The sequence below is a fragment of the Macrobrachium rosenbergii genome, chromosome 4, assembly GCF_040412425.1.
Source record: "Macrobrachium rosenbergii isolate ZJJX-2024 chromosome 4, ASM4041242v1, whole genome shotgun sequence".
NCBI classification, from domain to species: domain Eukaryota; kingdom Metazoa; phylum Arthropoda; class Malacostraca; order Decapoda; family Palaemonidae; genus Macrobrachium; species Macrobrachium rosenbergii.
The window spans coordinates 44,843,956-44,871,025 of record NC_089744.1 but is presented as its reverse complement, the minus strand read 5'-3'; the positions used below and the strand labels follow the sequence as shown (position 1 = coordinate 44,871,025).

The window sequence follows — 27,070 nt, the reverse complement described above, 5'->3', positions numbered from 1 at the left end:
CACTCTGACTCCTTCTTTAGAGATAACATGACCTAGATAAACAATTTCTTTCTTCAGAAACTCACATTTAGCCAATTTGACTTTTAATCCAGCGAACCTTAATCGCTTGAGGACTTCTTTTAACACCTTTAGATGTTCTTCGATTGTATCTGTGCATATGAGAATGTCATCCATGTACACAAACACCGACTTTCCTAATAAACCATGAAGTACTGTGTTAACCAGCCTAGTAAATGTTATTGGGGACCCTTGTAATCCAAAAGGCATCCTATTAAACTCGTAATGTCCCTTTGGTATAGAAAATGCTGTAAATTTATGACTATTCTCGCTAAGAGGAACTTGCAAAAACCCCTGCATAAGATCTATAGACGAATATATATTCTTGCCACCGATCTCAACAAACAAATCAGGCAAACAAGCCACAGGGTATCTATCAGGGCATGTCTTTTCGTTCAATTTATGAAAGTCTATGCAAACTCTTATGCTACCGTCTTTCTTTGGGACCGCTAGTAAAGGAAAATTAAAAGGTGAAGAGCTTGCCCTAATAATACCTTCCGACTCCCACTTCTGAACTTCTTTTTCTACTTCTTCTCTGATCTTAAAAGGAATTCGATACGCTGGAATATATATGGGATTTGTACCTTTTTCTAGGCGGATTGAATGTTCTAAAACATCTGTAACTCCTAGTTTATCTCCCTTCAAAGCAATAATATCTAAATATTCTTTCAACACTTTCTCTATCTGAATACTCAGAATAATCAGCTTTAGCCAAATGTTCGTGAAGAACTTGACCTCTGAATTGTAGCTCCTCGCTGGGAAACATGTTACCGTCTCCACAAAAACTCACTATCTTATGTTCTTCCTTAAACTCTTCAAAATCAATTTCGTAAGTACCCTTGTGATATTTTTTCACTGAGTCTTGATAGCTTACTAATTCTACTGTAGTTACGCCTGTGACTGAAACTTCATTTACTGACACCGTACTCACAACGTCTTTGAATTTCTCGGTTCCCTCAACAACGCATACTTGAGAAGGAAACTTTTTCTCTTTCACCGACACTTTAATCAATGTAGGAACTCGCGGATGCAATTCAATATCTTCTAACAAAAATCCTTTGAAAGACTTTTGCGGAATGTCTTCATTCTCTAATGAATGTGTTACACATGTCACAGTCTGCGTCTTGGGTTTCTCACAAGTTTTTTCCATGTGTATATATGGAACAAAACAACCTGGCTCACCTATTGTAATCCCCTGAATTCCTGTAAGAATATTGATGTTATGTCGCATGCAAGAAGGGTGTCCTAGCAAAACCATTTCACCTAAGGCTAATCCTTCTATGACCAAAAATGGTTCTACTATTGTCTTTCCGCCGATACAAAGCGTAAGAGATGACGAACCTAAGATATTCAATTTTCTCGCCTGTACATCACACACTGTCTCATTAGTTGGGACTAATTTACACTCTGGAAATTTCGAGTGGAAACAATCAGCATCTATTAGGTTAACTGAGCTACCAGAATCAATGAAGATAGAAATTTCAATGCCATTGGAAAATCCACATACAATCGGCCTAGGTTCTGGTGACTCTAAGACCTGATTGCTCATTATCCTGTGCCCGTCTTCGAACTTATCTTGTGAAAATTCTGATGTTCGTTTGTGTACCTAGAACTTGCATCATGTGAAATTCTTCTGTCATATCTATTAAAACTACCCTGTGTTTTCCCTGAATATTCTCTATTCTTTGTGGCTGGGCAAAATCTCCACCCATGGTCTGAAGATTTGCAAGCTGAACAATATCTCACTCTGCAATTTGACTTACTATGTCCTACTTTTATCACAATTAAAACAACGAATTGTTGTTACTGATCTCTCTGAGGTTTTCTTCGATTCCACCCGCGCACATGATTTCACTCCTGCATTGTTTCCTAGATTTGAGGAATTTGCATTATTCTGTGGCTTTGAAACTGTTGCTGAAATTTTAGCACCTCCCTTCACAAAACTACTGTCCAGCGTCGGGCATTTTGATAGGTTTTTGTTAATCTGTGCAAACAAAAAGGATTCATCTGTATCCTGATCAATTCTTTTATCAAAACTATCTGTAATTATATCTGGGACTGACGTTAAAAGGCAGGCAAAGTGTAGCAGTTTTTCAAAACTATCTAAGGAGATATTATTTCCATTTATCCATGGAGAGTTTATCATAGATTTCTTTAACTCACCTATTGCATCAAATAAGCGAGCACTGAACGCGATTAATGAATCGTTACCCTTCCTAGTTCTGATAAGCGCTTGTAAATTCCGAACAACGCATTCGCGGTCAATCCCACCATACGACGCACGTAAAAATTCCTGAAGTTCTTTCCAAGTTTTACACTTTCTGAACCCGAAACCGCGTGCTCGTTCTCCAACGTCCCCTTTGTCTAGATCCAGGAAAGCCTTCGCTTCTCTTATAGCATCAGCGCCACCCGTAATCTTCCTAGAATTCAGATAATTATCTACTGATTTAATAAATGTCTCCACATTTTGAGTTAATTTCCCATCAACTAGTCCCTTAAAATTTGTAATGCCTGCATTAAAGTTCGTCAGCCTGTGAGTCACAACTGACTGCGACGTCCCTGCGTCTGAGTCTGACATTTTGTGAAATATCACTCTTCCCGATCGTAACAACATGAAATGAAACGAAAGAAAACGAGAGAAAGGCGAAGGTTAGCCCTCTTCTAAAAAAAGAACAGAAAACGTATTACTTATCACTCGTGCCTTGCTAACAGAAAACGGAGCTCTGTGCAACTTGTGACGTCACCATCTCGAAGAAGACAGAATATGATTTTGTAAAATCATCACATGCTTAATTAACTCACAATCGCCACTAATCACACTTATTTGGGTATTTTCTTAACCCCAAATTGCTCTACATATCACCCTGATCTATTTTCACAGCTCACTACTCCCGAATGCTCGAATAGAAACAAAAAAAAAGAATTCACCCTGTTAACACGTAAACTGACACCCCATCACATTACACGCGCTATCTTAAGACTGATCATTCATCTCGCCTCAGGCTATTCAGTGTTGTCAATTAGTCTATTATTAACTCCATATATCGCTGCTATCAAATTAAAGCTTCACCGCTACTACCAAATTAAAACTTTTACCGCTGCCACCAAATTAATCTGTTATGCCCACAGATTAAACACTTCTTTGAAGTGTTACGTAACGTGTCTTTGCGATCTACCTTCAGGAGACAATGGGATTTCGACCCTTATTCCCCCTCTAACTCTCAGCCCACACAGACCTCCCCTGACACTCTCTCTCTCATTTTTTTCCCTCTTTCTCTCGGCAATCGCCCTCTCTCTCATTCCCATTCTCCTCTCTCTCTCTCTCTTGCATTCCACATTAAAGAAATGAAATGGATCATCTAAGGAAACGCAATCTTTCCTACAAAAATAGATTTATTATTTAAAGTAACCCAACAAGTAATGAATAAACAAAGCAAAGATTAAAATGCACCATAAATGAAATTGTCAAGTAAAAAACATCTAACTCAAGATTTAGTCTCAGTCCAACTAAAAATCTGATTGTGGCTAATAGCCTGCAAATTCAAAAACTCTCACATACTCTATCTGAGACATTGTAAGTCTAGTCTCAAAAGTCTACCACATGAGAAAAATAGACATTCCCACAAAGTCATCACCACCACAATGTTCTCACCACAATGTTCCCACCACAGACATCTGTCAAAAGAATTAAGCACAAATAATAATCTCCCAAAAATATGCAAGTGCAAAACATAATAATAAAAAGTCTAAAATGCATGAGTAAATAGCCTACTGGTAAATAGAACACAATAAAATAGAATATAAAAATGGTAAAAAGGTTATGTTGAACTTTCCACACAGGTTCAAAAATGTCTTGAAACGGTAAAAAAAACATAAGTTCACAATTCACACAGAAAAACGAAGAGTCTGAACTTTACCTTATTCTGCCAATTCTAAGAGATTGCAACACTCAAAGCTAATGTCTTGACGATCTCGCTCTAGCTTCGCTAATGAACGATCGGACTAATTTTTGGGCAGAATTAGACACAAAATCTAGATTTCCTAACGCATTTAACTTATGTACCCACATACCAACTCGGTCATATGACTCGCATACCAGAGCCAATATTGTGTGTTCATCAAACAAACGGCTGAAGTAACCAAACTATTTGCTGAATGCAACGATTTGCAACTGTCTCTCTTGACCCACTACCATCTTACAGCAACTTCTCTTCCATCACACCTTATAACACAGTAATGTTAAAACGGCCATATTTTTCTAAAATATATTTATAAGGTATAACAGGTCAAACTATAAACAAACTGAAACTCCTCTGTTATAAATTGATACCTTTATTTTATCATACTGAAATTGATATCTTTATTTTATTATACTGGGCCTGGATGCACTAACATTTACGATGGTGTAAAGTCAAGTTTTTGTTCGTTACATTACGTTTTGGGGTTCTTTAAGGTTTTTCAACATTACATAGTCACATACCAGATTGTAATAAACTTTTTTTTTTCAAACTTTTTTTCTGCGACAGTTGACAAATACAAATGTTTCTAACCATATTATTCAGAAACTAAATGGAAAACAGGAATATTATCACAAGGAAAGCCAGAAAAATGAGGATACAAGCACCATTGTAACTTAAGACATCGCAAGTATATTTATTACATCTGGGCCCTACACTGCAAGTATACATTTTCAGTATTACAGATGACTGAACTTCATGAGTTTTTGATTCTTTTGACCTGCAACTAAAAGACTTTTGTTTGCATCTTTTATAGTGTGATGAAGGTAGATGCATATAAAGAGGTTGACAATGAAGAACCTGCAGTTGCACACAGAACAAGCTAAAAATTTTCTCTGCATCTTCTCCTCCAAGCCTGTCACAAGTCTGTAGTGAACTCTGCTTATGCAGTAAATGTCAGAAACCATCTTTCTATATTCGTTTTCCATCTGAGTAATCATGTCGTAAAGAACTGTACTTGGGGCTGGTACAATTAGCCCCTCTCCTGTTACCATGAGTCTTCTTGGACAGGAAAACATGAACTGGGTTGTATGGATCCAGAGTACTTTGAAGCTTTGTCCTGCATTCTCTATAAACCTTGTGACGAATCTTACGAAAAATGAAACTCCTGATATTGCGTTCCTCGAGTGGTAGGCTCCCCCAGGAAGGGTCATTACTGACACTGACTGTAATGATACAGAAATTGGCAGAGAAGAATGTGTGACATTCACTGCAGATTTTGCAAAATGTGAATCCCCAATATTGTTCAGAGTTACCAAGAAGGTATCAATGTCTTCTTGGCAATTAGCATCAGCACTTGGAACCATAATAGCATCCACCATGACTTGGCGGAATGCACTCCTGAACTGACATGCATCTGGGTTGTCTCTGTGCCCACCTTTGCTCCAAATTATTGAAAATAAATTCTCCATACAATCTTGATTCATTCTGTTCATTAATAGGTAAGACAGCTTGTACTTTGAATGTAACTCATCCCACAACTGTAACAGATCTTTGATTGCCATGTGCCATCCAGAGAGGCAAGGCAGCTTTCGTGGGCCAGGTGATTTGATACCACCCAACCATGTGGGGCAGTTAAATAGAAATTCCTTTGGTCAAAGGAACAACGAGAGAATGACCATCAACATATCTCATAATTTCATTAGTGTGAACTTAGTTTTGATAAAATGTAACTGAAAGCATATCACTCACCTTTCCTTGTCTTTGGGGAATTGAAAAAATGATAACTCAGGCCTTTTTTTTCTTGAATTACGGCAGTTAACTGCAGCACAGAACTGTGTCCCTGTCATGTTGTTGACATCTTCCAATTCCAATTACGTGCCCGCCGGTAGAGGCACCACCGTCGCCTGCAGTTACAATGGGGAAGCACGAGTGTCCTCTCTTTACTTCTCTATACTCTTTGGTAACCTTTTGACTCTCAAGTTCTCAGATTTTAAAAGAAGTTGTAAAGTAATTGCAAAACCATCAAGAAATCTAATTCACCTTGAGAGAGTGCATCGTTTCCACTAAATATGTTTAGATGTTTTCGCAGTGTTTCCTCTTTTTAGATTTAAATTTTTGTGTATTTTCAAGCGTTTACATTCTCATGGTAATATTTAATATGAGCATGTTTGTAGTTTTACAACTTTCTTTTAACAGATTGAGAATGACTTTGCAAGGTAACAAAAAATTACTGCAATAAAAATTATATGGGTCCTTTCCCTGGGATTTCTATGGTAACCTTCTTTGTCAGTTATGACAGTTAGAGGCAAAAAATTAGTCTTGCAGAAAGCATTGTTTATGTAAACATTGTTCTTTATGGTGTCCTTCATTCCTTGTATAAATATTATTACTATATCCTAATAAATAAGTATTTCCCTTCGTAAACTGGATGGCCACCTTAAATTTCAAACATCAGTGGATTAGATTTTGTTGGCTTCATTTCACATTAAAGTTTAATTTTATGTAAGTGACTTACCAAGCAGTTACACAGCTACTAGCTTCCTACAACGGTAGTCCAAAAATTCAAATTTTGCGGTGGCACCACCATCGCTAGTGTAGGTGACAGGGTCCCACCTACTATCGGGACTGACAGGTACAACTCAGCAGGAAACTTCAGTTCGTTTTCTGCCAGCTCCCGATCAACATTGGTGGCTTTTGTGCAGTCCTTTTCATCATTTTTTGGATTTTTGTTCCAGTATTGGTGAAGTATTTGAGTTTTTTGTGGCCTTTTTTTAATTAGTTATTTCTCAGCTTTGGTAAAATAATTCCTAATTAAGATGTCAGATTCTAGTTCTAGTGTTCGGTTTTGTACCGAGGGTTGCAAGACGAGATTAGTTAAAGCGCCTACAATTCTCACACTAAGTGCATTAACCCTTTAACGCCGACTGGACGTATTTCACGTCGACTACAAAAAGTTTTTTTAAATATTTGTGGAAAAATACTTATAGGCCTAGTTTGCAAAAAAAATTTTGAATCACGCGCCTTGAGGGATGCTGGGAGCTCACGGATCACGCTGTTGTTTTGTTTACAAGCGTGACCCAGCTGCGCATGCGCGAATTTCTTTCTTCTCCCAAAAGAAAGCATCAGCTAGCTCTACTGAAAATCTCAGAAATTCTTTAGTCACTTTGTCATAATTTTTGCACCGTTTTTTATTAGCCGTTACATAACTTTTTATATATGAAAATGTGTGCAATTTCATGTAGAATACAACAAAAAATAACTCATGGTTGTAGCTTTTATAAATTTTGACGTATTTTCATATAAATCACAATAAGTGCCAAAATTTCAACCTTCGGTCAACTTTGACTCGACTGAAATGGTAAAAAAATGCAATTGTAAGCTCAAACTCTTACATTCTAGTAATACTCAATCATTTACCTTCATTTTGCAACAGACGAGAAGTCTCTAGCACAATATTTCGATTTATGGTGAATTTAAAAAAAAAAACTTTTTCCTTACGTCCACTCTAACTGCTGAAAATCTCAGAAATTCTTTAGTCACTTTGTTGTAATTTTTGCACCGTTTTCTAATAGCTGTTACATAAAGTTTTATATATGAAAATGTGTGCAATTTCATGTGGAATACAACAGAAAATAACTCATGGTTGTAGCTTTTATCAATTTTGACATATTTTCATATAAATCACGATAAGTGCCAAAATTTCAACCTTCGGTCAACTTTGACTCGACCGAAATGGTAAAAAAATGCAATTGTAAGCTAAAACTCATACATTTCAGTATTATGCAGTCATTTACCTTCATTTTGCAACAAACGAGAAGTCTGTAGCACAATATTTCGATTTATGGTGAATTTTTGGAAAAAAAACTTCCTTACGTCCGCGTGCGCCAACTCTGCTGAAATTCTCAGAAATTCTTTAGTCACCTTGTCGTAATTTTTGCACTGTTTTCAATTAGCCGGTACATAAAGTTTTATACATGAAAATGTGGGCAATTTCATGTAGAATACAACAAAAAATAACTCATGGTTGTAGCTTTTATCAATTTTGACATATTTCCATATAAATCACGATAAGTGCCAAAATTTCAACCTTTGGTCAACTTTGACTCGACCGAAATGGTCGAAAAATGCAATTGTAAATTAAAACTCTTACATTTTAGTAATATTCAATCGTTTACCTTCATTTTGCAACAAACGAGAAGTCTGTAGCACAATATTTCGATTTATGGTGGATTTAAAAAAAAAACTTTTTCTTTACCTCTGCGTGTGCTAACTTTGCTGAAAATCTCAGAATTTCTTTAGTCATTTTGTCGTAATTTTTGCACCATTTTCTATTAGCCATTACATAAAGTTTTATATATGAAAATGTGCGCAATTGCATGTAAAATACAACAAAAAATAACCCATGTTGTAGCTTTTATCAATTTTGACATATTTTCATATAAATCACGATAAGTGCCAAAATTTCAACCTTCGGTCAACTTTGACTCGACTGAAATGGTCGAAAAATGCAATTGTAAGCTAAAACTCTTACATTCTAGTAATATTCAATCATTTACCTTCATTTTGCAACAAACGAGAAGTCTGTAGCACAATATTTCGATTTATGGTGAAGTTTTGAAAAAACTTTTTCCTTACATCCGCTCTAACTCTACTGAAAATCTCGGAAATTCTTTAGTCACTTTGTTGTAATTTTTGCACCATTTTCTATTAGCCTCTACATAAAGTTTTATATATGAAAATGTGGGCAATTTCATGTAGAATACAACAGAAAATAACTCATGTTGTAGCTTTTATCAATTTTGAAATAGTTTCATATAAATCACTAAGTGCCAAATTTCAACCTTCGGTCAACTTTGACTCAACCGAAATGGTCGAAAAATGCAATTGCAAGCTAAAACTCTTACATTCTAGTAATATTCAATCATTTACCTTCATTTTGCAACAAATTGGAAGTCTCTAGCACAATATTTCGATTTATGGTGAATTTAAAAAAAAAAAAACTTTTTCCTTACCTCTGCGCGTGCTAACTCTGCTGAAAATCTCAGAATTTCTTTAGTCACTTTGTCGTAAATTTTGCACCATTTTCTATGTGCGTAATTGCTTGTAGAATACAACAAAAAATAACTCATGGTTGTAGCTTTTATCAGTTTTGAAATATTTTCATATAAATTTCAACCTTCGGTCAACTGACTCGACCGTAATGGTCGAAAAATGCAATTGTAAGCTAAAACTCTTACATTCTAGTAATATTCAATCATTTACCTTCATTTTGCAACAAACGGGAAGTCTTTAGCAGTCTATTTCGATTTATGGTGAATTTTTTTAAAAACTTTTTTACGTCCTCGCGTTACGAATTCATGCATCATTTTGTGATAATATTTTCTCTGTGTTGCCTTGATCGTTTTACAATTTGTTATATACCAAAATCATCGCAATTTAATGTACAATACAACGAAAAAAAATAACTCGTTAGCTTTAACCGTTTTGCTCACAGCGCGATTTGTATACAATTATATATGAAAATTTTTTTTTCACTGTCATATATTCCAATATTTATATATGATAATGATATTTTTTTTAATTTCTGATGGTTGCATACTAAACTTCAGGCAATGAGATAAAAGGAGCCAAAAATGAACTCTTAATCTTAAAAACTAAGCGTGCTGTGATTAATTGAAAAAACTTTCTTCCCAAACCCCGGCGGCATACGGCAGTCACTTTTGTAAATAGAGGCTCAGCGTTTAAGGGTTAAATGCAAGGGGCAGGAATGTTTGGAGGGAGGTTATATGTTCAGAATACCAGGACTGGGATGAATATGAATGGAAGGTTTTTAGATCTCGTTCAGATAAGCTTGATAGAGATAAAAAAAAAGGAAGGCGGCTCTTAGAGCTGAAAATAGAGCTAATATGGAGGCTATTCCTTTGCCTTCAGTGGTTGAGGCTAGCACTGTTTCTTCTCCTCTTATCCCTTTTTTGTCTCCCATCCTTAGCCCTCCTGCTGCCTTACCACATACTCCTTTACCAAGTTCCTATGCTGCTGATCTCGGCACCATTGCCGTCTCGAATCTAGGTTCAATAAAAGTTTGAGTTCCTGGCCAATACGGCCATGGAATTAGGTATGTCTTGCAAAGCTTTTGTAGACAAAGCTTCGAGTGTACCCAGTGCAAGTGCAGTGCAGAGTGAGAGTGTTGTGCTTTCCGAGTAGGTGGCTGTCTGTCCTACCAGTGCTTCTAGACGAAGGTCCCTGTCCCACTCCCCAGCACTGGGGAGAAGACATATCGGAGGTTGAAGGTTGGCTGGCAGTTTGCCCAAGGGCAATTGCCCCCTCAGTCGACCCTGTTGCCCAGTCCCAGGCTGCAACAGAGCGCCATCGGAAAGGCGTCTCTTTTAGTACTCATCGCCTGTTGTCAGATTCTGAGGATGCTTCGTCTGATGGAAGGCATCATTGGCATCGGTTTTCTGCATCTTGTCCATTGAAGAGGCATTCTGCTGATGCGGACAGCTCTCCTCCTGTTAAGAAGTTTAAGGATGTCAGTGTGAGTCCCCAACCATCCTGCAGCTTTGGTGTTCCTCCTCCTTCTGTTTCATCTGTGCAGCATTGACAGTCGACTTGGGACAGTCTGGAGTCTTGGATCTGGAGAATGTCCGGTTTTGTCACCAAAGCGCTTGGACCCTCATCGTAAGTGCTCGTTGCCACAGCCTAAACGCTCTTGTGCTTCTGAGCGCTTGGCTCCAGCTGCGCCGACTCAGGCTTCTGCTCCAGCTCGTTTGGCGCCAACTTCTGCTCGCTCGATGCCTACTGTGGACCGCTCGGCACCTCCTTTGAAGCACTTGGCACTATCATCCCCTCATCCACTTGCTTCGATTCGAGGATTCTTCTTTAGCCCCTACTCAGTGCCAGCTAGATGACCTGATGGGTCTCTTTAAGAAGACAGTTGCCAAGAAGAAGGAAGCTTATCTTTCGCCTATCTTGTCTGATAAGGAAGAAGCTGGCCATGATTCTGCCCTTTCCTCCTCTTATTTGAGCCTTCTCAGATTTTTTTTAGCAAACTTCCCTGACTTTTCCCAGCCTGTGCCTCCAGATTTGCCCGCATCAACCTTTCTTATGAAGAAGCAAGCCAGTGACTCTTGCCTCCCCAAGTTAGTCCTCTCCTCTTCCTCAAAGAGAGCCTTGAAAGAGGTTGACAAGTGGTTGGCTTCTAAGAGGGACTCAGGCAAAGCTACGTTTGCCTTCCCTCCTTCTAAGCTACTCAAGAGAAGGTACCATTTTTATGTCACAGGAGAAGCTCCTCCCTTGGGAATGTCTGCCTCCTCTCAGGTGGACATCTCCAGCTTGGTTGACGCTAAGCGGCACACTGCTTTCGCCTCCTCTAAGGCAATGTTCTTCTCTCCAGGGTTGGATCATCTTGTAAGGAACATCTTCAAGGTTCTGGAGATCTTTTAGTTTCCTTGACTGGAGAGTGGGTGCGCTAGGAAGTTAAAGTTAAGTATACCTTAGTTTAACCAGACCACTGAGCTGATTAACAGCTCTCCTAGGGCTGCCCCGAAGGATTAGACTTATTTTACGTGGCTAAGAACCAATTGGTTACCTAGCAACGGGACCTACAGCTTATTGTGGAATCTGAACCACATTATACTGAGAAATGAATTTCTATCACCAGAAATAAATTCCTCTAATTCTTCATTGGCCGGCCGGAGACTTGAACTCGGACCTAGCAGAATGCTAGCCGAGAACTCTACCAACTCATCTAACAAGGAACTTGTGTTGGCAAGGAAGATTAAGGACTGTCCAGTCCTAGCAAAATCTTTGCCTCAGATTGGTTGACTGAACTGTCGTATGGAGACAAGGCAGTTAGGGATGGCTCGGCAGAGCTTTCATCGTTGTATGCGATGGGCTCTCTTAAGAAGCGGGAGTTGTGGTGCTCTTTTGTTACCAAAATTGCTCTTTTGTTACCAAAAGAGTTTCCACGACTCAGAAGTCGGCCCTTATGTTTGCTCCACTCAACAAGACCCACCTCATCCTTCAGGACACCATGAAAGAGGTTGTGTCTGCATTGCAGAAGAAGTCGACTAACGATTTGCTGGCGCAATCCACAAAGCACCCCAAGGTAGCTCCTGCAGTAGTTCCTAAGTCCTCTCCTCTGCAACCCCAGCCCTTTCAAGGAGGACAAGCCAGATCCCATTCTAGACCTCGTTCCAACCTTTGTCCCCCATCGAAGTCCTTCAAGAAGGTGTCTACCAAACCAGCCACAAACAAGTAAGAGCTGTGTCCTTCGCACCCCGGTAGGTGCCAAGTTGCACCAATTTTGGAAGGAATGGAGTCACAGAGGGGCAGAGCCCTGGGTAGTACAAGTTTTGAAGACGAGCTACTCCATTCCTTTAAAAGAGAAGCCGCCGACCACCTTGACGGCTTATTTGGCAGGATCCGAGAAGTTTTCGGCCCTTGCTCAAGACATCGAGTCTCTCCTTCGCAAAGGAGCAGTGGAGGAGGTAGTAGACCAGTCATTGGAAGGATTCTACAACAGACTTTGTGGTCCCCAAGTCATCGGGGGCCTGGAGACCCATACTGTATTGGATGTCAGCTCCCAATATGGAAATGAACCGTTCTGTCATGTCCTCTCTCCATCAGTGCGACTGGATGGTCACCCTGGACATGCAGGATGCCTATTTTCATGTCCCCATCCAATTAGACTCGAGAAAGTCTGTGAGATTCATTTTCTGGGCCAGGGTTCTTCAGTTTCAGGCTCTTTGCTTCAGCCTGGCCACAGCCCCCACAAGTCTTGACTCGAATTTTCGCTCCTCTCGGCAAGTGGCTTCAGTTCCTTGGGATTAATGCATCCCTCTACATGGATGACTAGCTTCTCCGTTCTTCTTCACAGGAACTATGCAAGAAGGACTTGGAAAGGACCCTTTGCTTAATACAGGAGTTGGGCATTCTGATCAATGTTCAAAAGTCTCAGATGACTCCGACTCAGAGTATTCGCTATTTGGGAATGGCTCTGGACTCTCAGGTTTTTCAGGCTTTTCTCTCCTCGAAAAGAGTCTAGTCATGTCTCCTAGCTATTCAAGAATTTTTCAGTCTCTCGACCTCCTCAGCTCTTCAATGGATGAGCCTTCTTGGCACTTTGGCTTCGGTGGAACAGTTTATGAAGTTTGGAAGGCTTCACATGAGACCTCCGCAATTCTTCCTGAAGGCGAATTGGTGTAGGAAGACTCAGTCAGACTCCATCGTCTTCCTGGTCGCATCGGAGATCAAGGAGGATCTTTGATGGTGGTTATCAGAGGAAAGACTTCAGGAAGGGGTCTCTCTCCTTCCTGTGAACTCCAGCCTAGAATTCCTTTCCGATGCTTCAGATGTAGGTTGGGGAGCTCTGCTGGGAACTTGAAAGGTCTCTGGGACGTGGACATCGGACCAGAAGTCGCTACACATCATTGTCAGGGAATTAAAAGCCATTCACCTGGGCCTTCAAGCATTTGCCCCACTAGTCTTGGGGAAAATTGTAGCGATCTACTTGGACAATACCACAGCTCTGTCCTATGTCTGCAAACAGGGAGGCACCCACTCCTTCACTCTGTGAGGCAGCAAAGGACCACCTTCTCCGAGCAGAGCAGTTACAAGTAAAGATTCTCCCCCACTTTGTTCAGGGAAAAATGAATGTCTTGGCAGACGAGCTGAGCCGCAGTCGCCCTTAGACTCCAAAGTCTGCAAAGAGCTGTGGAAGCTTTGGGGCAAGCCTTCCATAGATCTCTTCACAGCACTGAGGAACAACCGCCTTCCTCTCTCTTGCTCCCCAGTCCCAGACCCTCTGGCGTGGGTGACGGATGCCATGCTTTTTTGACTAGACGGGCCTCAACGTTTATTCCTTCCCTCCTTTCAGGTTGATTCAGGAGGTTCTGAACAAGCTTATGTGTCACCCAAATGTCTCAATGACTCTCATCGCTCCATTCTGGCCAAGAAAAGAATGGTTTCTGGACCTGCTGTGACTGCTTGTGGACTTTCCAAGGCTGCTTTCACAAAAAGTCTCTTCTCAAACAGCCCCTTTTACTCAGGTATCATCAAGGGCTTTCCGCTCTGGCCCTGACAGGATTCAGACTGTCAGGAGCCTCGTCAGAGCAAAAGGGTTTTCGCGAAGGGCTGCAGAGGCTATTGTTAGATGTCGAAGAGCTTCTTCTAGCTGGCCCTACCAGTCCAAGTGGACTGTGTTCAGAAGATGGTGTGGACAGAATGACATCGCTGCTTCTGAAACCTCTGTGAGCCAGATAGCTGACTTCTTACTCTTCTTGAGGACCTCAAGGAGATTGTCGCCCTCTACGATTAATGGCGACAGAGCTATGCTTGGCTCAGTATTAAAGCATAGGGGCCTGAACCTGTCCGTGAATCAAGATAAAAGCGATCTCATTAAGTCTTTTGAGACTTCTAAAATAGACAGTCCCAGTGCGCTCTCCTGGAACTTGGACGTTTTAAAGTGGCTCTCGAGCTCCTCCTTTGAACCTCTACGTTCAGCCTCTTTTAAGTCTCTTACTTAGAAGGCTCTCTTCCTAGTAGCTTGGGCTACGGTGAGACAAGTTAGCGAGCTCCAAGTGATCGAAAGAAAGTTGGGTTTGCACAAGGTAACACAGTGTGCTCTCTCTCGCTTGGTTTCCTTACCAAGAACGAGGATGTTTCCCATCCTTGGTCCCACTAGTTTGTCATTAAGAGCCTGGAGAACATTGTCGGGCCGGAAGAAGACTTCTTTGTCCTGTAAGGGCCTTGCAGTACTACCTCCACAAGACTGAGAAGATCAGGGGTCCCTCGTACAACCTCTGGTGTTCCGTGAGGAACCCTTCATGCCCACTTTCTAAGAATGTTCTCTCTCTTTTCCTGAGGAGCCTGATCTCAGAAGCACTTTCTCAGGTTCAAGAGGACGTCTTCCCGATCCTGAACGTTAAAGCTCGTGAGGTTCAAACTATGACCACTTCTCTTGCTTTTCAGCACAATGTGTCCTTGTCTTTGATTCTACAAACAACATTTTGGAGCTCTAAATTAGTGTTTGCTTCGCAGTACTTTAAAGATGTTGAAGTGGTGTTCGAAAATTGTAGTAGGTTAGGGCCTTTATCCATGGCCGGCATGGTGTTGGGAGAGGAAGCACAGGGGCTCTTTGTCCCTCTACTGTCTCCTCGCCGTGTTTTAAGGTTGTTGAGTTAAGGGATGCCTGGGGGTGCAGTGTACCTGGAGTACCCACCAGTTTTATGGTTGGGGTGTTGGTTTTTAATTGTGGGTGTAGGTGACCATTTTGGTTTTTATTCTGGTTTATGCTCAGGGCAAGGGTACTTTCTCTGTCTTTATCAGCCATAGGTGAACTTCCATGGCTGCAAAGTACCCACTGAAGTAGGGGCGACTCTTGGCCATTCTGCCACGCCCTCAACAGGTTAAGATGACTGTCAATCAGAGGCAGTAATTACCTGCCACATCTCTCTTAGCAGGTAAGGTACAACAAGCATTGACCCAATGCTACCAAACTTTCTAGTTCAGAGTCATTATCTTTATTAGTGTTTTGGATTAGAATATGTCCATGTATCCCACCTCATCTCAATGTGAAGTCAGCTATGTAATTGCTTGGTAAGTCACATATAAAAATGGCACTTTTATGATAAAATAAAGTTTTGTATATACTTACCAAGCAATTACATAATCAGAGCCCTATCTCATTCCCCACTGATGAACATCAGGGCTCAAATGAATTGAAGTTTCCTGCTGAGTTGTACCTGTCAGTTCCAATAGTGGGTGGAACCCTGTCACCTACACTAGTGATGGTGGCACCACTGCAAAATTTGAATTTTTGGACTGCCGTGGTAGGAAGCTAGTAGCTATGTAATTGCTTAGTAAGTATATATAAAACTTTATTTTATCATGAAGATGTAATTTTTTCCCAGGGTCAGAAGGAGAGTACTCCAAGCATTCTGAAAAGCAAGAGAAGCTTGTTACCTTCTACACTGCAGAAGCATGTCATGTTTAAACTGCCTACGTCATGTGCAAATTCTGGAGATTCTAGTTCAGATGCCTGTACATTTGAGGTATGTAATGCAGTTTCATTTTTGTTGGAAAATGTAACTTAAACAGCAAAGAGTATATTTTTACTTTAGATTTATATAATTGGATGGTTCCGATTTGATATTTTAAACAAAAATATGTTGAAATTTGATTATTATACTGTGTGGAATATAAATATATCTAATATAGTGAATTTAGACCTCATTGGCCTTGAATTACGACTTGGAGTACTTTACACAATAAGAACTTTACATACTACAGCCTTTCCTTTATTTCCTACCATTCGTGCACATGACTTAAAAGTTCTCTCTCTCTCTCTCTCTCTCTCTCTCTCTCTCTCTCTCTCTCTCTCTCTCTCTCTCTCTCTCTCTCTCTCTCTCTCTCTCTCTCTCTCTCTCTCAGCTTTGGACCATCTCTTTATTCAGAGAGTTTCTGGTAATTGCTTGTTTTTCTAGCATTGTACTTGGACCCAAACTGATGATGAGATAAACTATGATGTCCTTACTCACAGCAAGGCCCACAAGCTCAGGTATTTGGGCATGTTATGATATAGGGAATGTGCTCAGTGACCAACTCAACTCATTGGTTCCAGTGCTCATACTGGATGACTACACATGCCCCATTTTTTATGGGTTAAAATTTGAGAGGTCAAATTTGTTTTGGTTGATAACTGCAATTGTAACTCAGTTCCTAGCTATGCTAGGCTTCAAATCCATAGCCCCTTCAACCACAGGGTTTCTATTCTTGAGTTGATAGTGTCATTCCCTGTGGTAGGAGCCCACCTGTCTGAATCAGATGCTTAGCCTGCTAGGTCAATAGTACACTTCTGAGAGGTAGATAAAAGGCCTCCCGAGGTCGACGCGTATCCTGCTCCTTTCTCCTCTGTCGCAAGCATTCAAAATGGTATTACGGGCTGAGGTATTGCCTGAAGCAGTGGAACATGAAGATTCAGATGAGACTACGAAATCCTTCAGCCTCACCTCCTCCAACTCCACGTAAGTGCACTCCCTTGAGTTGAAGTATAATGCTCTTAACCTAGGTGGACTCGACACACTTTTTGCTACTACTCAGTATATAGCCAAATGCATCAAGTACTTTTGGTTTTATAAATGCAACACTTAAATAATCCAAAGAGAAACACTAATCACAAAGGTACCCATAGATTGACATCTATATCTAGGCCATCCATAGATGCAGCAACTTCATACAAAGAAAATTATGCAAAATAATTAACTGCCGTTATATAGTGAATCTGTCATAGCATTGTTATTAGTGCCGATAAATTAAACATCCAGAAAGAAGCACAGAAGCTTTGTCTTCAGGAAACTAAAACTGGAAAAATTGTATAATCTTGGTCAGAATTATAACTTACAGATTTCAAACACAATCAGGAGAAAGGGCCTAGGGTGGCACAATGTCTTATATGTAATATTATTTTCTCATAAAAAAATAGGGGATTTCTTCCTCGAAGGGTCCGCATTCTTGGCCAGGAGTGATGGGCCAGGGGACAACAGCAAATGTTTGTTAGACATTCAGGTTATGAAGCTTTTACCCCATTTGAGAGAGCTGAGTTTACTGATCTGGGTTCCTGATGCCAAGGTGCTCAAGGAGACTGAGACTGCCTTTTTGAGCAGATGGGCTGTAGTTGCATTAGCACCACTGAAATGAGGAGATGACAGGAGTTGAGGATCCCTATTTAGGAACTAAGTAATGTGACCCTTTGCAGGAGCTAGTCATTGCAGTGCAAAGGAATGGAGGAGAGAGCTAAAGACTTTAGTATTGGAGTCGCTACCAAATTTATTCATTAAGGACTCACAGTGCAACCTTGTAGATCATAATTGTGGTAGTAGCAAAGCACTTGTCCTTAAACAGGAGCTAATCCAGCCATACAGACTGGTATTACCGAATAGATGAAGTCAGTAGTTTCTTCACCAGGTGAGTTGCAATGTCAGACTAGATTTAGAAAATATATTAAATGGGTTCGGGGGTATTTGTGACATGCAAATTCTTGCAAGGTTCAGCGGTTTCGCAGGTGGAAGAACTTGGGTGTTTGATGAGATGGCGCTTTTTACAGCATTGCTAAGCACATTCTGTGCAATTCAGCATTGTCCACCTGTGACCTGAGCATTGTTTGGAGAGTGCCTGGATACTGTGACACATGAAGCAGAGGTTAGCTTCAGCATAGATTATTCTAGAAGCCTGAGGTCTGGTTTTAGTCGGATTTCTGGGTGTGTTAAACAGAAACGTGAATCCGTTCATGCGTTACGAAATCGCCAAGTGCAGAGGGGGTTGTGATAGATGGTTCACTCCTTTGTGAAAAACCAAATTGGAAGGACGTGCTTAGGACACACTGGAAATTGGAATTCCCATTTGCTGGAGAATGAGTAGAAACTTAGAAAAATCACTAACTTTTACAGACCTGATTATTTTAGCTATTATTCCTTTGTCATTATCTAACAATTATCTCTTGTGTTTCTGTGTGTTTGTAAACTGGGTGAACTTTGGTTTTTAATGGAGATGGTTCCTTTCTTTGGCAGAATGTTTCAATGGAATCATGGCTAAATTGAGATGGTCACACATCTGCACAGACATGCGTGTAACATAGCCATAGTGGGAAGTGGTCATTTAAAAAGGAACTGTGACTGAAAGGCATTGGAGGTGTTACTAACAGACTTTTTAACTAATGTTGTTAGACTTGGAGACTTTGTGGGAAGTGGGAGTTAATTCCCACATATTATGTTCCCTTACAGTGGTTGGGAAGCAGGAGTTGATTCCCACATATGTTCCCTTACAGTGGTTTAGTGTGTCCTTTTTGGGATAAAACTTAATTGGGATTAATTATCTATTATGCATAATTTCATTAATTGTCTCATTGTTAGTTTTGCATAATAAACTCTATTTTTGTAGGATGGTTTTCTTTTGTTTTACATCCATATTTTAGTGGTTGGTTTGAGAGAGAGAGAAGGCACTAAAGAGGGCATCTGGGAGAGAGAGAGAGAAAGATACTCTGCATCAGTCATGTCTACCAGTCTTTGCAGGTAGGTGAAGTGTAATTCTGTAGAGTCATAACAAATACACTGTTCAGAAAGAGGATGAGAGCAAGATAGACAGGCATCAGTTCTAGGAAATTGACGTGACACTTCCTTAAAACAGATGACCATCTTTCAGGTACCCAATGATTCTATTAATGGCCTCCCTAACCTGTAATGTAGGCATCTGTGGTATAACTACTTGCACAGCTAGGGGAGTCAAGTCGATCTGTATGGAAAGAGCACCCCTTCCAGGTCCAAGGATGGAGTAGCCTTCAGACTCTGTGTACATCCTTGAGTTTCAGTTTGAGAATTGAACCTTCCACTGACATGAAATGTATCAGGCCCAGGAACTGTTCAAACCTGTGTTGGAAGACACTGGATTAGGCCAGAAACCTTTGCAGGTTCTTCCTATTTTGGTGTTTGAGTCTGGCTGGGTATTAACAAAGGTAGTCCAACCAAGTCCCAGCCACACAGAATGCCTGTTGGGTGTGAGGTGGGACGTGTCCCAATTTATCATTAAACCTTTTGACTGCAGTCTGTTGACTGCCATTTGCAGGCTTTGTAGGCACTCTTCTCTGGTGGTTCCCCACACTAGCCTTCTAGATAGGCCACCAGGTGAACTCCCTGTTTTCTGAGTTGCCAAATGACAATTGTTAAAATTTTGTGAAGTGTCTGTGGGCAGTGTTTAATCCAAAGGGCATGACCTGGAATTTGTATGTCTCTCTCCTTACCCAGAAAGGGAAGGGGCGGAAGGGAACATTGACAGGGATGTGCCTGTCTTTCAGATTGATAGCTGAGGAGCCATTGTCCACTTCCTGTTGGGAATGGGAAAATTTACATAGGAAAGGGTAACAATTGTGGCACTTGCCACATAGTGTGCTCATTCCATTTTGATAGGTCGGGGATCTCTCTTTCTTTGAATGAGTCTTTCTTGGGGACACAGGAGAGATATGCATGATGATGAATGAATGCGTCTTCCTGTGTGGCTCCTTTTAGGGTACCCCTTAAGGTGGTAGTGTCATCATTGCACTTCATGGTGCACTGTAGGCATTACTTAAGGTTCTTTGCAGCGTGCCTTCGGCCCCTAGCTTCAACCCCTTTTCGTTCCTTTTACTGTACCTTCTTTCATATTCTCTTTCTTTCATCTTACTTTCCACCCTCTCCTAACAACTGATTCATAGTGCAGCTTCGAGGATTTCCTCTTAATACACCTTTCAGACTTTTACTGTCAATTTCCATTTCAGTGCTGAATGATTTCATTGGTCTCAGTGCTTGGCCTTTGGCCTAAATTCTATATCCAATTCAATCCTTTTAGGGTAGTCTTTTGCACATACCTCTCCAAGGAGGGGTCTGGCTGTTGTGCACAGCTCCCTTCACCCTGGGAAAGTGTTCAGCATTAGGGTTTATCTCCTCAAGACCTGCTGCATCTCATTGATGGTGAAGCATCATGGTTCTGGTGCCTGCTCCTCTTCATACTGCTGCTCAATCAACTCCTCTTTTGTCAGTGGCTGCTTATCTGCCTCAAATAAGATGAAATCCTCCTCCTCCAAGGCCATATTCAGTTCATTGTTCAGTGCCATGTCCACACATGGCCAAAGCCCTTGAAATTGTAAACAGATTGAGGGCATTGTTCCATCTGATGCCATTCATACCCATGGGGGAAATCTCCTTCCAAGTGGTGTCTATATTTAGGACTGCATTGTAGATATCATGACCCTTCCAAAAGTCACAGATTGTTAGTTCCTCTTTCATATTTATTGCATTTACATCCTGCTAAAGTATCCATAGAAGGTAATAAGCAATGATCACCTGGTTTATGGCATGCAAGATAGTGGTGGTGTTGGGAGGCACTTAACAATGGTGGCATTCAAATGAAAGTTGACAATGTTTTGTGGTTGACGGGGAGAGTTTTCCAAAATAAAACGATCATGTACCCTCAGGTATGCCCTTTTCCTCACAATATTTCTACACTGCTGGTACAAAGTAGTTGAAGAACAAAGCTATGGGATTTGACATCCATGTAACTGCGAGAGAGGCTTTGGGGATGTTTTTCAGTGTTGGAGGATTCTCCATATGATATACAGTGGCTTTAACCAGAAGTCACCTGCACAGTTGTCTCCCAACATGAAATTCAGATGGTCTTTTGCAACCTTCTTCCCTTGAATTTTGTTTCTTTCTCATTGGGGAACTACTTTTTGAGGTCTTAAAAAACAAGACTAACACATTCTCCTAAATCTTACATTAGGCTTATAGGTATGCGCTGATGAGTCTGCCATTCAAATCCAAAGAGAGAGAAGCTGTCCCATTTCTCTGTAGGTCTTGTCTCTTTTGTTAACGATGTTGTTCACCCCCGTAACAATATCCTTTATATTCCAAGAGAATTGAATTATGATGGCAATCTTTTCACCTTTTTTTTTTTTTTCGTAGCATTTCATCATAGCCACCTTATTTTTTTGAAGCCATGACACTGATTATTCAAGACACAAATTCAGTACAAATAGCATGCATGCAAGCTCACGTTTGGATTTAATATACTAGTGCCACCATGGGCAGGTCAATGGAACTAGAGTTGTACTATGACAACATTTTTGTTTATATTTTTATGCTCTTGAATGGCTTATTGTGTACGTATATTGCTGTATGGGTACATTATTTTGCATTTTAACATTTGCTTTTATGGGATTTGGCACTTTTCTACTGATTATTGTATTTTTATGGCTGGTAAGTGGATGCTGGAACTGTGCACTTGCAGCCATGCTCAGAATTGATGCTACATGACAGTATAGGGTTTTGTTGAAAATTCACTAACTGGCAACCAACATGCTATGTACCTATTTATTTCTTATTTGAATGCGAAAACATGATTATCTCATAGCATAAGGCCATAGTATGTGCCATGAGTCTAAATGTGTCATATATATCAAGACTGTAAGAAAATATTGCTTATAACCAAATTTTGGAAAAACAGTGACAAAACATTTTCAGAACTTTGGTTCACTCATCACACATGCGTTCAACAGAAACTCTCTATATCAGGCCTAGTTTCAAATGGTAAAATAGTAAGAAAAATCATAAAAAGTTTTCATAACATTATTTTAGTGGCTTTAATTGCAACTAAAAAATGTGAAATACTCGTATTTGATTATATTTATGCCTTGACACTGAAAAAATCTAAATAAATAAATAAGAAAGCATTACTGTAGCTAAAACACATCCACTGATATGAACGGGTAGGCAGGGCCTGTGTGACACAACCACTCTTGTGGAAGCAGCATGAACCACCCTGGAACATAGGTCTGCAATGAATAGAAAAAATGAAATCCTCCAGACAGTAGTTGTTTTATATTTATTAACCCTTAAACGCCAAGCCTCTGTTTACAAAAGTGTCTATCGTATGCTGGCGTTTAAGGAGTGAGCGAGCGAACGGAAAAAAAATTTTTCAAAAAATCACAGCACGCTTAGTTTTTAAGATTAAGAGTTCATTTTTGGGTCCTTTTTTGTCATTGCCTGAAGTTTAGTATGCAACCATCAGAAATGAAAAAAATATCATTATCATATATAAATATTGGAATATATGACAGTGCGAAAAAAAATTTTCATATATAATTGTATACAAATAGCGCTGTGAGCAAAACGGTTAAAGCTAATGAGTTTTTTTTTTTTTTCTTGTATTGTACACTAAATTGCGATGATTTTGGTATATAGCAAATTGTAAAATGATCAAAGCAACACAGAGAAAATATCATCACAAAATGATGCATGAATTCGTAATGCGAGGACGTAAAAAAAATTTTTTTTTTAAAATTCACCATAAATCGAAATATTGTGCTAGAAACTTTCCGTTTGTTACAAAATTAAGGTAATTGAATGAATATTACTAGACTGTAAGTGTTTTAGCTTACAATTTCGGTCGAGTCAAGGTTGACCGTAGGTTTAAATTTTGTCACATCGTGATTTATATGAAAATATTTCAAAACTGATAAAAGCTACAACCATGAGTTATTTTTTGTTGTATTCTATATGAAATTGCGCACATCTTCATGCATAACACTTTATGTAACGCCTAATATAAAATGGCGCGAAAATTACGACAAGGTGACTAAAGAAATTCTGAGATTTTCAGCAAAGTTACCGTGCGCGGAGGAAAGGAAAATTTTTTTTTTTTCTCCCACCATAAATTGAAATATTGTGCTAGAGACTTTCCGTTTGTTGCAAAATGAAGGTAAATGATTGAACGTTACTAGAATGTAAGAGTTTTAGTTTACAATTGCATTTTTTTACCATTTCGGTCGAGTCAAAGTTGACCTTAGGTTTAAATTTTGTCACTTATCGTGATTTATATGAAAATATTTCAAAACTTATGAAAGCTACAACAATGAGTTATTTTTTGTTGTATTCTACATGAAATTGCGCACATTGTCATGTATAATACTTTATGTAATGCCTAATATAAAACGGCGCGAAAATTACGACAAGGTGACTAAAGAAATTTTGAGATTTTCAGCAGAGCTACATAGCGCGGAGGAGGGAAGGAAAATGTTTTTTAAAAAATTCACCATATCTCGAAATATTGTGCTAGAGACTTTCCGTTTGCTGCAAAATGAAGGTAAATGATTGAATGTTACTGGAATGTAAGAGTTTTAGCTTACAATTGCGTTTTTTTCCATTTCGTTCGAGTCAAAGTTGACCGTAGGTTTAAATTTTGTCACATCGTGATTTATATGAAAATATTTCAAAACTGATAAAAGTAACAACCATGAGTTATTTTTTGTTGTATTCTACATGAAATTGCGCACATTTCCATGTATAACACTTTATGTAATGCCTAATATAAAATGGTGCGAAAATTACGACAAGGTGACTAAAGAAATTCTGAGATTTTCAGCAGAGTTACTGCGCGCGGAGGGAAGGAAAATGTTTTATTAAAAAATTCACCATAAATCGAAATATTGTGCTCGAGACTTTCCGTTTGTTGCAAAATGAAGGTAAAAGATTGAATGTTACTAGAATGTAAGAGTTTTAGCTTACAATTGCATTTTTTTCCATTTCAGTCGAGTCAAAGTTGACCGTAGGTTTAAATTTTGTCACATCGTGATTTATATGAAAATATTTCAAAACTGATAAAAGCTACAACCATGAGTTATTTTTTGTTGTATTCTACATGAAATTGCGCACATTTTCATGTATAACAATTTATGTAACGCCTAGTAGAAAACGGCGTGAAAATTACGACAAGGTGACTAAAGAAATTCTGAGATTTTCAGCAGAGTTACTGCACACGGAGGGAAGGAAAAAGTTTTCTTCAAAAATTCACCATAAATCGAAATATTGTGCTAGAGACTTTCCGTTTGTTGCAAAATGAAGGTAAATGATTGAATATTACTAGAATGTTAGCGTTTTTTGCTTACAATTGTAAAATACCATTTCGGTCGAGTCAAAGTTGACGGTAGGTTGAAATTTTGTCACTTATCGTGATTTATATGAAAATATTTCAAAATTGATAAAAGCTACAACCATGAGTTATTTTTTGTTGTATTCTACGTGTAATTGCGCACATTTTCATATATAACACTTTATGTAACGCCTAGTAGAAAATGGCGCGAAAATTACGACAAGGTGATTAAAGAAATTCTGAGATTTTCAGCAGAGTTACTGTGCATGGAGGGAAGGAAAAAGTTTTTTTTTTTTCAAAAATTCACCATAAATCAGAAAAATTCACCATAAATCGAAATATTGTATATAGAGACTTTCCGTTTGTTGCAAAATGAAGGTAAATGATTGAATATCACTAGAATGTTATATTTTTGCTTACCAAAAATACCCAAATATATATATATATATATATATATATATATATATATATATATATATATATATATATATATATATATATATATATATATATATATATATATATATATATATATATATATATATATATATATATATACACATATACAGTAATACTTCGATCTTACACGATTCGAGTTGAGCGAATTCACACACACACGAACTTTTCACTGGAACCTAACTAATGGGCATGCGCGATTTTTTCAGACATGAAATTCTCGAGAAACCCTGTTTAATTTTTTAAGTAATTTACAAGTTTTCATGCTTTTGTGTGTAAAATCTGTATGAAAAATGCATTTCATTCTTTTATGTGTAAAATCTGTATGAAAAATGCATTTCATGCTTCTATGTGTAAAATCTGTATGAAAAATGCATTTGATGTTTTAATGTGCAAAATCTCTATGAAAAATGCTTTTCATGCTTTCATGTAAAAATCTCTGTGAAAAATCATTTCATGCTTTCATGTGTGTACAATCTGTATTGAAAATGTATTATTTTTATTTTTGTACATGCATAAATATGATGCAAAGGTAATTTCAGCACATTCACTTAGTGTACTTTTACAAGATGTGATACCATTTGCAAAGTTACTGCACTTTTCAAAGATGATACCGCTGCAGAAAATGCTTGTTTAATGTTTGAAGTACATTTATAAGTTTTCATGCTTTTAACTGTAAAATCGATATGGAAAATTTATATTTATATTTCTGTACATAAATATCATACAAGTATTATGTCCATTTGCAAAGTCTTTGTCACAAGGACTTTACATGACCTTGAGATGAGGTTGTTCAGTCGCGCTCATTTGATAAAATGAATTCTTTAATGTAATATCAGAGATGTAACTAAGAGTTGTATAAGTGTCATTCTTTGAAAATTATTCTGTTCACCTCGGAGAAAAGTGCTGGTGCAATCTGTATGTGCATGTAATTACAGCAAAATTACTCTGTTCACCTCGGAGAAAAGTGCTGGTGCAATCTGTATGTGCATGTAATTACAGCACGTTCATTTGGTGTACTTTTACAAGATGTGATACCCTGCATTTTTCAAAGATGATACCCCTGTAGAAAGTGTGTATAATTTTTAAGTTTTTGTGTTTTTAGGTGTAAAATCAGAATGGAAAATTTGTATTTATATATTTGCGCATAAATACGATACAAAAGCAGTACAGTTACTTTATTACAGTATCTCTCTCTCTCTCTCTCTCTCTCTCTCTCTCTCTCTCTCTCTCTCTCTCTCAGTTAGCGCTCAAACATACGTTTACAACTTATTATTCTCTGTACGTCATTACCTGTACAGTATATAATTTTAAATTGATTGAATTTTACCTGTACTGTACTACCTTCTACGAACATTATGTACATGTTTTCGATGTTTTATGGAATTGTACTTTTGTTGACTGTGACATTTTGCCTAGTGACGCAAAGAAAACGGCTTTTACTCTAAGTGACAAAGAAAACAGCATCCCATGAATTAGGGGTAACATTAGTATACGTACGCACCTACTGTAAATGCGCTATTATGAAACTTTGCAGTACTCAATTTTTATGTCAACCATTTACTGTATTCCTTTTTTAAGGGTAATAAGGTAAATTTTAAATAAAATTACACTAACTTTAGTTCATTTAAAAGCTAGCTTTTAAATGAGCATGATTAGGTCATATTTAGTACTTAAACTCTGAAATAAACATTTATTAGCATTTTTAAAGACCATGCCAAACTTACGCGAAAATTCACCTTGCACGAGGGGGCTCCGAACCTAACCTCACGTAATTTCGAGGTATGACTATGACTATATATATATATATATATATATATATATATATATATATATATATATATATATATATATATATATATATATATATATACACACACATTCATACATACACAAATATATATAATATATTTTTATTTTGGTACGAATACATAACTAAAAGGAATGCAGGTGAAAAATTTTTTTATTTTTGCATAAAACGAAATAATATACAAAACACCAATAAATACAGATATATAAAAACTTGTAATAAATATAAAACTAAATATAAAATCAATGCAGAATACTCACTCGTAATCCTGACTCTTCGTTCTGTTCTTGTTTTCTCCCTCCATTGAAGAGTCTTGCATTTTTTTCCTCTCGAC

At 38.6% G+C, this 27,070-nt stretch overlaps 1 protein-coding gene across 1 annotated transcript in view; it reads left to right on the top strand.

Moving 5' to 3' along the window:
• The window catches only part of LOC136833711 (synaptonemal complex protein 1-like), a 378,221-nt gene that overhangs the window by 314,559 nt on the left and 36,592 nt on the right, over positions 1-27,070 (top strand). Inside the window, exon 20 of the mRNA XM_067095919.1 lies at positions 15,929-16,069. Coding sequence (XP_066952020.1) covers positions 15,929-16,069 — 141 coding nt within the window. The remainder of the gene's footprint in view (positions 1-15,928; positions 16,070-27,070) is intronic.